This window comes from Heterodontus francisci, chromosome 42 (assembly GCF_036365525.1).
Source record: "Heterodontus francisci isolate sHetFra1 chromosome 42, sHetFra1.hap1, whole genome shotgun sequence".
Taxonomy (NCBI): Eukaryota; Metazoa; Chordata; class Chondrichthyes; order Heterodontiformes; family Heterodontidae; genus Heterodontus; species Heterodontus francisci.
Genome location: NC_090412.1, coordinates 23,031,888 through 23,043,995, shown reverse-complemented (window position 1 = coordinate 23,043,995; position 12,108 = coordinate 23,031,888). Strand labels below are relative to the sequence as shown.

General features: G+C 42.3%; 1 protein-coding gene across 1 annotated transcript in view; it reads left to right on the top strand.

Moving 5' to 3' along the window:
* Positions 1 to 12,108, top strand: part of ldb3a (LIM domain binding 3a) — a 141,059-nt gene that overhangs the window by 33,504 nt on the left and 95,447 nt on the right. Inside the window, exon 2 of the mRNA XM_068020366.1 lies at positions 9,415 to 9,566. Coding sequence (XP_067876467.1) covers positions 9,415 to 9,566 — 152 coding nt within the window. The remainder of the gene's footprint in view (positions 1 to 9,414; positions 9,567 to 12,108) is intronic.

Sequence of the window (12,108 nt, the reverse complement as noted above, 5' to 3'; positions counted from 1 at the left end):
ATATTGGTGAATGCACCTACAGAGAGAGAATAGCGGGCTGCGTGCATCATGATGCACAACGGGCAACAGAGCAGCAGGTTTATCGACTCTGGGAAGACCAGTAACATCCAGGCAGGTCTAACAGCGGGAATTTCTGTTTTTCTTAAAGTTCAAATGCATAGTTCCAACTGTGCCCAATTGAGGGCTAATTATTTTAAAAGTGCTTTGCTGTTTTCAGCCTCAGGCTTGACTTCAAAGAGCTTCAAATACCTCATCCCAATTAACATAATTAGTTCATTCTCATTGAAAGTGAGGATGACCTCCATGGTGCACAATCTTGTTTCCTGTAGCAACAACAACTCGCTTTAATGTAGCACCTTTTAACATAATAAAAACGTCCCAAGGCACTTCACAGGAGCATAATAGAGACGTGGAAGTTTACGGCACGGAAGGGGGCCATTCAGCCCATTATGTCTGTGCTGGCCAAGTATGAGCTAGCCAAACTGATCCCGCTTTCCAGCTTTTGGCCCACAGCCCGATAGGTTATGGCACTTTTAATTGCATATCCAAATATTTTTGAAATGCGATGAGGGTTTCTGCCTCTACCACCTTTTTCAGGCAGTGAGTTCCAGACCCCCATCACCGTCTGAATGAAAAATATTTCTCCTCCATTCCCTCTAATCTTTCTGTCCATTACTTTGTCTCCTGGTTATTGACCTCTCTGCAAAGGGGATTGGACCTTCCTATCCACTCTATCTAGGCCCCTCCTAATTTTATACATCTTAATTAAACCTCAGTCTTCTCGGTTCCAAAGAAAACAATCTGAGCCTGTCCAATCTTTCCTCGTAATTAAGATTCCACAGTCATGTTAACATCCTCGTAAATCTTTATATCCTCTCGAGTGCAATCATATCCTTCCTCTAATGCAGTGGCCAGAAGTGTATGCAGTATTCTACCTGTGGCCTAACTAGAGTTTTGCACAATTCTATTCTATGCGTTGGCTAATAAAGGAAAATATCCTATCTGCCGCCTTGGCCACCTTATCTACCTGTCCTGCTACATTCAGGGATCTGTGGATATGCACTCCAGGGTTCCTCGGTTCCTCTAAACTTCAGTATCCTACCATTTATTGTGTATTCCTTTGCTTTGTTTGACCTCCCCAAATGCATCACCTCACACTTCTCCAGACTGAATTCCATTTGCCACTTTTCTGCCCACTTGACCAGTTCATTTGATATCTTCCTGCAGTCTACAGCTTTCTTCCTCACTATCAACCACACGACCAATTTTTGTATCATCTGCAAACTTCTTAATTGTGCTTCCTATATTTTAAGTCTAAATCGTTGACATCTGCCGCAAAAAGCAAGGGACCAAGTACGGAGCCCCACCAGAAACGGCCTTCCAGTCTCACAAACACCCATCAAACATTACCCTTTGCTTCCTACCACTGAGCCAATTTTGAATCCAACTTGTCCTTTCCCTTGAATCCCAATGGGTTTTACTTTTCTGCCCTGTCTGCTATGTGGAATCTTGTCGAAAGTCTTGCAAAAATCCATATAGATTACTTCAAATGCACTACCCTCATCAACTCTCCTTATCACTTCCTCAAAAAAAATTAAATCAAGTTAATCAGACATAAACTCCCCGTCTCAAATCCCTGCTGACTGTCCTTCATTAATCAATGCCTCTCTATATGATTTTATACTGTCCTTCAGAATTTCTTTGCAATAATTTGCCCAATACCGAGGTTAAGCTGATTGACCTGTAATTGTTTGGTCTATGCCTTTCTCCCTTTCTAAACAATGGTACAAAGTTAGCAATCCTCTGGCACCACACCTGGAGCCAGAGAGGATTGGAAAATGATGATCAGAGTCTCTGCTATATCTGCCTTTGCTTCTCTTAGCAGCCAGGGATACATTTCATCCAGGCCTGGCAATTTATCCACTTTCAAGGATGCTAAGCCCCTTAATATTTCCTCCCTCACTATGTCTATACCATCCAAAATTTCACAGTCCTCCTCCTTAATTATAATGTCTGCATCATCGTGCCCCACCCCCACCCCCAACCCCTCTTTTGTGAAGACATGGCTCTTTAAGAGCCACGCTCACGTCGTCTGCCTCCACACGTGAGTTACCTTTTGGGTCTCTAATTAGCCCTACTCTTTCCTTAATTATCCTCTTGCTCTTTATGTATTTATAAAACATCTTTGGTTTTTCCTTAATTTTATTTGCCAATATTTTTTCATACCCTCTCTTTATTTCCCTTTTAATTTCACCTCTACACTTTTATATTCCTCTAAGCTTTCTGCAATATTGAGCTCTTGGTATCTGACATAAGCTTCCCCTTTTTGCCTTATCCTACTCCCTATGCTCTTTGATGTCCAGGCAAGGTCTAGATTTGGGAGTCCCACCTTTTTTCTCAGTAGGAACATACTTGTTCTGAACCTTCTCTATCTCCTTGAATGCCTCCCACTGATCTGACACTGATTTACCTTCAAGCTGCCGTATCCAGTCCACTTTTTTACCAAATTACAGCCCAGTTTAGTAAAATTGGTCTTTCCCCGATTTACAACTTTTACCCTTGGTCTGACTTTTATCCTTTTCCATAAACAATGTTAAACTAACTGAATTATGATCATGACCATCAAACTGCTCTCCCACTGATACCCCTTCTACCTGTCCAGATTTATTCCCTAAAACTAACTCCAGAACTGCCCTTTCTCTTCTTGGGATTGTTACGTTCTGGCTAAAAAAAAGTTCTCTGAATGCATTTTAAGAATTCTGTGCCTTCTATACCTTTTTACATTGATTTTATCCCTGTTAATATTAGTCGTTGATATCCATTACAATTACTGCTGCATTGTTTTTGCACTTCTCAGCAATTTGCCTACATATTTGCTCTTTTTATTTCCCTCTGACTGTTTGGTATCTATGGTATACTGCCAGCAGTGTGAATGCCCCTTTTTTTTCGTTCCTCAGTTCAAGCTATATGCCTCATTTGATAATCCTTCCAGCATATCATCCCTCCTCACAGCTGTGATTGTTTCTTTAACCAATATATTGACCCCACCCCCCCTACTTTCTATCACCCTCTTTATCCCATCTGAAAACCCTGTAACCAAGAATGTTAAGCTGCCATTCCTGCCCTTCTTTAAGCAGGGGTTCATTAAGAGCTGTTTCCTGTCCCCTCAGCTCTTCTGTCTTAATCACTAGAATCTTTGCATTGAAGTATATACCATTAATCACTGAACGAGCATACAAACATACGAATTAGGAGCAGGAGTAGGCCACTCGGTCTTTTGAGCCTGCTCCGCCATTCAATAAGATCATGGCTGATCTGATTGTAACCTCAACTCCACATTCCCACATACCCCCGATAACCTTTCACCTCATTGCTTATCAAGAATCTGTCTACCTCTACCTTAAAAATATTCAAAGACTCTCTTCCTCAAAAGGCAGTGGAAGCAGAATCCCAAAGACTCACAACCCTCTGAGAGAAAAAAATTCTCCTCATCCGTCTTAAATGGGTGAGTCTTATTTTTAAACAGTGACCCCTAGTTCCAGATTCTCCCACAAAGGGAAACCTCCTTTTTCCTCATAAGACAACTTGCCCATTCTAGGTATAGTGAGTCTAGCAAACCTTCTTCTCTGAACTGCTTCCAACTCATTCACATCCTTCCTTAAATAAGCAGACCAATACTGTACACAGTACTCCAGATGTGGTTTCGCCAATTCCTTGTATAACTGAAGCATAACCTCCCTACTTTTGTATTAATTCCCCTCTCAATAAATGATGACATTCTATTAGCTTTCCTAATTATGTGCTGTACCTGCATACTAACCTTTTGCATTTCATGCACTAGGACACCCAGATCCCTCTGCATCTCAGAGCTCTGCAATCTCTTGCCATTTACATCATATGATTTTTTTATTCTTCCTGCCAAAATGGACAATTTCACATTTTCCCACATTATACACCATTTGCCAGATCTTTGCCCACTCACTTAACCTGTCTATATCCCTTTGTAGCCTCCTTGTGTCCTTTTCACAACTTACTTTCCTACCTATCTTTGTGTCATCAGCAAATTTAGCAACCATACCCTCAATCCCATCATCCAAATCATTTATCTAAATTGTAAAAATTTGAGGCCCCAGCACTGATCCCTGTGGCGCACCACTCATTAAATTTTGTCAACTTGAAAATGACCCATTTATGCCTACTGTCTGCTTCCTGTTAGTTAGTCAATCTTCTATCCATGCTAATATGTTAACCCCTACACCATAAGCTTTTATTTTCTGCTATAAACTTTGATGTGGCACTTTATCAAATGCCTTCTTTGTTGTCTATTTTCTAGCCTTTCTGTCTTTCATACTCACTTGCACATTTCCTGCCGTCTGTTCCCAGCTTTGCTTCTGTTCTTTCTGAATCTGCGCTCAGGTTCCTGTCCCTCTGCTAAGCTAGTTTGGACCCCTAACAACACTATTTGCAAACCTCCCCACCACAAGATTGGTCCTGGCCCTGTTGAGGCTTGTACGGGTCCTATCTCTCCCAGAACCAGTTCCAATGCCCCAGGAATCTAAAGCGCTCCCTCCTGCACCATCTGTCTAGTCATGCATTCATCATTATCCTCCTATTTCTGTACTCGTGAGAACGTGGAGCCAAGAGTAATCCAAGAGTAATTGCTGTCCTTATAAGATAAAATTTGACCCTGAGCCACATAGAGATGTTAGGACAGATGATCAAAAGTTTGGTCAAAGTAGTAGGTTTTAAGATGTGTCTTAAAGAAGGTGGAGAAGTTTAGGGAGGGAATTCCGTATAACTGTGGATTTGCATCTAGAGGTAGATTTTATGGGTTGAGAACGGACATCCCAGTTGCTGCATTGGTGGTTTTGTGTTTTTATTTGGTGCTCAATGTGAGAGGTGACATAATCCAAAACAGCCTGACTTGGTGCCAGTGTTGAGGATCTTCGCTTTTTTGCTTCTTTAAATGGCTCATTTCATTCAACTTCTTGTACCTTCCATTTTAAATAAATTTGCCCTTGCTCGGTGCATAGATTATTTGGTGAACCAACTGAATAAATATATTTTGCGGTAACACTCTCACCTGTGCATTAGCTGGCTTTGGCCGCACGTTCTGCTCAACTGACTTGAACACATAATCTAGGCGGACACTTCAGTGCAGTATTGAGGGAGAGCTGTACTGCCAGAAGAGCCAACTTTCAGATAAGATGTTAAACCAATTCTGTGGATGGAAAAGATTCCATCGTGTTATTTAAAGAGCAGGGCAGTGCTTCCAGTGTCCTGGCCAACAGCTATCACTCACTCAACACCACCAAAATAGATCATCTTGCTATCTTGCTCTGCACAAATTGGCTGCCCTTTTGCTTGCAAATCAGTTTTACAATTTTTAAAATAATTAATTGACTGACTGTGAAGCACTGTGGCATCTCAAGGATGTGAAAGGCACTAAACAAATGCAAGTTCCTTGCCTTTCCAAATTTACCAATCTAGCACAAAGCAGGTTGGAAGTTCAGTGCTATGGGGTTATAGCCCTTTCGAATTTAGCTTCTTGTTGGGTACACGGGATTACTGAATATGCTTTTATCTCACAATGCCTGTTTACCTTCTCATTAATCTGTCCCTCAGCCAGGGTCATCATTTTCTCTTCTAATAGAAATATTAAAGGCAGAATAATTGATTGCAACTGTGTTAAATCGAAACTTAAAGGGTTTAAACCTTATCGATCTTTATGTTCCTCAAAATGTTGTGGTAAATTTTCACCACCATCACATGGCTGGTTATCTGGTGGAGTGGATTGCCTGCTTACTCGATTTTCATGCTATTGATTTCAACGGGTTTTACAAAGGGGGTGGCTGATCTGCTCGGCCAAATCACTGACCAGTGTTGAAGCTGAAAATGATCCGCTTTGTGTTTCTGAACGTTGTTCACCCTGAGGAACTGTGAATGATTCAGAATCAATCAGCCAATGAGCTAGAAGTGGGTGGAATGTGTGGCACGACTTACAACAAAGGGAGGCTATTTAAGAATCTCTGCAAACTACAGCAAACAGAACTCATGATCGGAACTACAGCAAAGACTCCCAATAAGGGCAGGATTATTTTTCCAGCAAAATGTAGCAAGCAAAGGATAGTTGCATATTAATAAATTATGTGCATAAAATCAATCCCAGTCACAGCAACAACTGAGTAATTCCGCGTCCGCCATCATCTATATTCTGGCCACCCCTCGTCGTGTCACCTAATATCCAGCCCACAATGAAACCCTTTTCCATGAAGGAAGTGACTGCTTATTTCCAAGAGACTTGAAAATAATCTGAGGAAATAGGTGGCTTCTTCGATAGCTGTCCCAGATGTTTGTACTGTCCATTGCTCCTTCTTTGTCAGCCATTTAAGTGTAAATAAATATGGTTCTCTGTTTTAGCTTGTGCATAGCTGCTTTATTGGGTTCCCTTAATGATGAGTTTTGAATATGTAATGGGAAGTGAAGATAAAATCCAGTATGAAGTTTATCGCAATCATGGGACTGATTGGTATAATTGGTACAATCATGGTAGACAGTTGGACCTAGGCTATATCATCTGCAAGATTTAAAAAAAGACTGGTTTCAGATTGCAAGAGGTGTGATTTATTTAAGGAAAATGTTGGCCAAGTTTCCTGAATGTGTAAATGCTGTTTGAAAAGCTTCCTCCTTCAATTTGGAGATGGGGTGATTAGGGGAGGTAGGGGACACGGATAGGGGAGTATCTATATGGCCTCATCAATATTTGAACAGGCAGGAAGAATTTCCTTTATCGCACAAACCATTTTCTTTCCCTTCCTTTTGGGGAACGTCTAGAAACAGGAGTAGGCCGTTCATCCCCGCAAGACTGGTCTACCATTTCGATGAGATCATGGCTGATCTGTGACCAAAATTCAATTACCCAACTTATCCCCATATCCTTTGGTCTGTTCTCCATGTTGATGTATCCAGGGTTCAATCTCTGCAGATGAAGGCTCCCTGCAAACATCCACTGCACCTCTGGTTCCAGTGCATTCATACAGATCAGTTTCTTTCAATACAAGACATGAGGTGCCTCACTGTACTTGCTATTACAGGTTATATTTACAATGTACATTGACATATCATGTCAAACATTCTCTAGTGCAGAGAGCCCAAAGGGTTTTACACAATTTCCAGCCCCTCACTATATTATGATGGGAGGACCTTACACAGTGAAACGGAATAAACAAATGTTTCTTTTTCCCAAAATATACTTAAATTTTTTTCCAAATTTTATGAACACCAAACAATTCAAGTTGGACATTTCGTGAAGTGCGATACAGATCAATTTCTTTCACTATAGTACATGAGGTGTGGAACTACCCTTGCCTTTTCAGGTTATATTTACAATGTACATTTGCATTACGTACCAAAAAATATTCTCTGCATGCAGCCCAAGGAGTTTTATAGTTTCCAGCCCCTCAGTACACTATGGCCGGAGGACCTCACACAATGAGGTATTTTCTCATTGAGCCTTTGCAGTGGCTGCCCCAAGCTGTAGTGCCTCTCTCAGCACATAGTCCTGGTCTAGGGATGTGCCAATCAACAACACTCAGTCATGGACAGATCTTTGCACTGGAGGACCAGCAAGTTTAGGGCAGACCCAAGTGCATCTAATGAGGTGCTGAGTACCCCCATTGTTCTCCCATTCCCTCACCTTTAAATGTCAGGGCCAATGTCTAATGTCCATGCATTTTAATTGGAATGATGACAACCCTGTTCATTGTTACCATCCCAGAAACAGGTGTTCACATTCCAGCATTGAACACCAAATACCATCAGTGTAACAAACGAAAACATGTGGCAAAGAACATGCATCTGTATATAAAATATAGAAGAGTAATGCATGCCCAAAAGTTAGTTACAGGATTGAATCCAATTGAGAACTGCACATGACTTGGCCAAGAATGGTTGCAATTTCCTTAAGCATTTCATGAAATCTTGGGATAGTGTGGTCCGTTCCCTGATAATGCACTTCTGAACTTACTGGACCTTTGTCAGCGTTGGAATCCCTTTTACTTTGTTGATGTTCCTTCAACCAATTTTGAGCCAGCTGCTCTAGTATGGCACAAAATGTTTGTGTTGCTCCAGGTCTGGCCGAGCGCCTACAGAAGGGGAAGGGTCCAGCAGCTGCTGCCATTGTCTGATGAATGTACAGCAGGTGCAAAGAGCTCTAGATTCTCACTGACTTGTATCGCCTGTGGAACACTGGCTGAGTCAGCATCACAGATATATTTATCGCTTAACAAGACTCTAGGGTCAGTTTTCTTCATAAAAGGCTCTGGCAGTGATGGATGTGAATGTTTAGAAATGATCTGGATCCTCTCAAGCGATTATATATCTGATCATTTTAGCTTGTGTGCTCGATGTAAATACAGCCTCCTTCAGAGGGAGGGTGCACAATGCTTGGTGTTTATGTGTGGCTTTCCCAGACGTGTTCCCTTCTCTTTTTCCCCCCCCCATCCACCAGAAGACTCCGGAACTCCTGGTGTACAGTTCCACAGCTGTCGACAGACCTCTGGCTAGCGATCAGAAGTGTTGGCTTGCTATTCAACTGTGCCAGTCATCACAGTCAAGCCTGCTATCCCCTGACATGCACTGTCCAGCAGGAGGTGCCCAACTCCAGTCAGGAGTAGGACCCCCTTCCTGATTAATCACCATGAAACTACATATAATATGGATCTAGAGCAGTCGACGAGTGCCATCCCGATGAATAGTGTGTGCTGAGAGGGTTCCCTGTGGGTTGTTTGCGAGGGTGGAGTAAGATGTCTAAACATTGAAAAAAAATCTGCAACATTTAGCCTAGTGCTCTTTCAGTGACCAGTTTCTTTGGCTGATCTTTGATCTCTGGCTGAGCGCTCTTCTTGAAGTTAGCTACAGAATAGGAAGCAGCACCTTGGCTAAGATTGAACTGATCAAAGCCCAAGATCATTCTCCTGGGGCAAAAAGCAAAATACTGCAGATGCTGGAAATCTGAAAAAAAAACAGAAAGTGCAGGAAATTTTCAACAAGTCTGGCAGCATCCGCGAAGAGAGAAACCAAGTGAACGTTTCAGTTCGATGTAACCGAAACCCATTTCCGATTAACTGTTGCTGGACTGCTCCACCCATTGGCTGCCTCTTTAGGAAAGTCATTGCCACTGTGAGCTCTCGACTGCCAAGTGATTGTGTTCTGTTACCCTCTCCAATATGTCGTCTTGAGTATGTCCTTGTCTACAAGAGCAGGCTGTCCCTATCAGTGTGATGAAGAGTTACACCTGAAACATGAGCCGATCATTTTTCTTTCAGATTGGTTTGTTTGTGCGTTTTGTTTAATCGATCATTGTCGTTTTAATTTCGAGTTGCCCACATTCACAGATGTTTCTTGTCATTTCAGATAAGCCCGGGTAGCAAGGCGGCCCAGGCAAACATCAACCAGGGCGATACCATCGTGGCCATAGATGGGGTCAGCACAGAGGGCATGACCCACTTGGACTGCCAGAATAAGATCAAGTCAGCCACCTACTCCCTGAACTTGAGCCTCCAGAAGTACGTACAGATTTGTTAGTGGGACGTGAGTCGATGTGATGGGTGGACAATGAAGTTACAATGAACAATAGCACTCTTGTGTACATGGGGTGTCACATACCAGAGCGCTGCTCTTATCTGAATGTGAGGCTTCAACTCAGTTAGGTACCAACTCCATCTGGCTTATTGTACATTCTTCACCCAGTGGGTGAAGAAGGGCAAAGTTGTGTGTGGTGCCCGTAGTTATGGGTTTCACTGCAAAAACATGGGGCAAACATACTGATCAATTTATGTCCCACTGCACCTTCAGTAACGACTTGTTTTTATGTACTACTATGTACAGGGCTGCTTTCAGTAATTCTTTTTGGGGGGTGTGGGTGGTTGGGGAAGGTAGTGCCAGCTTATTTGAAGATTTTAGTCAGCGCTTGCTAATTTTCTAGCTTGAGTGTTAAGTGTCGTCTAAATCAAATGATGAGCCAGCACAGCTTTGAACTCTTTAAAAAGTGTCTGTGAATGTGTATCGTACATTATTTCCAACTGGTATCTGGGATGCAGACTAAAGAAAGGATAGAAGGCTTGCATTTATATAGCGTCTTTCACATCCTCAAGATGCCCAAAAGCACTGTACAGCCTCTGAAGTGTAATTACTGTTGCAATGTAGGAAACTGAACAGCCAATTTGTGCACTGCAAGCTCTCTCAAACAGCAGTGTGATAATATTGGTCAGAATAACGGGGAGAACTCCTCTGCGTTAGTATTGCTGAAAATAGAGACATATTGTCGAAGCTTTTCGGCTTGCACTCATCAGGACAATCTGCAAGAATGCCAATGTAAGGGAAAACAACTTTATACTGTATGAGAAGAGAGTGCTGATTGGTTGGCAAGTAAGCTCTACTTTCAGCAATACTCAAGTTCTGTACTACCAAACGACTATTTGTCATTGAGGTAAGACCTCAAAGGTAGTGATCTCAGGATTACTAACAGTGCCATGTGCTAGTCAGAGTAGAAATAGCAGGATATATCGGATGAATAGGTGGCTGAAGAGATGGTGTGAGGGGGAGGGTTTTAGATTCCGGGGAGGTGGGACCGGTACAAACTGGATGGGTTACACCTGGGCAGGACCGGGACTGATGTCCTAGGGGGAGTATTTGCTAGAGTGGTTGGGAAGGGTTCAAACTAAAATGGCAGGAGGATGGGAACCTTTTCAAGGAGTCAGAGGAGGGGGGGATCAAAGACAAGAACAAAAGACAGTAAGGGGAATAAGAAAAGTGATAGGCAGAGAAATCAAGGGCCAGAATCAAACAGGGCCACAGTGAAAAATAGTGGGAAGGGGACAAGTAATGTTAAAAAGACAAGCCTTAAGGTTTTGTGCCTTAACGCGCGGAGCATTCGCAATAAAGTGGATGAATTAATCGCGCAAATAGATGTAAACGGGTATGATATAGTCGGGATTACGGAGACATGGGTGCAAGGTGACCAGGGATGGGAAATGAACATCCAGGGGTATTCAATATTTAGGAAGGACAGACAAAAAGCAAAAGGCGGTGGAGTTACATTGCTGGTTAAAGAGGAAATTAATGCAATAGTGAGGAAAGATATTAGCTGTGACGATGTGGAATCTGTATGGGTAAAGCTGAGAAACACTAAGGGACAAAAAACGTTAGTGGGGTTGTATATAGACCTCCAAACTGTAGTGGTGATGTTGGGAATGGCATTAAACAAGAAATTAGAGATGCATGCAATAAAGGAACATCTGTAATTATGGGTGATTTTAATCTGCATATAGATTGGGCAAATCAAATTAGTCACAATACCGTAGAGGAGGAATCCTTGGAGTGTATACGGGATGGTTTTCTGGACCAATACGTTGAGGAACCAACCAGAGAACAGGCCATCCTACACTGGGTATTGTGTAATGAGAGAGGAATAATTGACAATCTAGTGGTGCGAGACCCTTGGGGATGAGCGACCATAATATTATAGAATTCTTCATCAAGATGGAGAGTGACGTAGTTGATTCTGAGACTAAGGTCCTGAATCTTCTTAAAGGAAACTACGAAGGTATGAGGCGCGGGTTGGCTATGACGGATTGGGAAATGTTACTTAAAGGGATGACGGTGGATAGGCAATGGCAAACATTTAAAGAGCGCATGGATGAACTGCAACAATTGTTTATTCCTGTCTGGCGCAAAAGTAAAACGGGAAAGGTAGCCAAACCATGGCTTACAAGGGAAATTAGAGATAGCATTCGATCCAAGGAAGAGGCATATAGATTTGCCAGAAAAAACAACAGGCCTGAGGATTGGGAGCAGTTTAGAATTCAGCAAAGGAGGACCAAGGGATTGATTAAGAAGGGGAAAATAGAGTACGAGAGTAAGCTTGCGGGGAACATAAAAACTGACTGTAAAAATTTCTTTGGGTATGTGAAGAGAAAAAGATTGGTGAAGACAAATGTAGGTCCCTTACAGTCAGAAACAGGGGTATTTATTATGGGGAACAAAGAAATGGCTGACCAACTAAATACATACTTTGGTTCTGTCTTCACAAAGGAAGACACAAATATC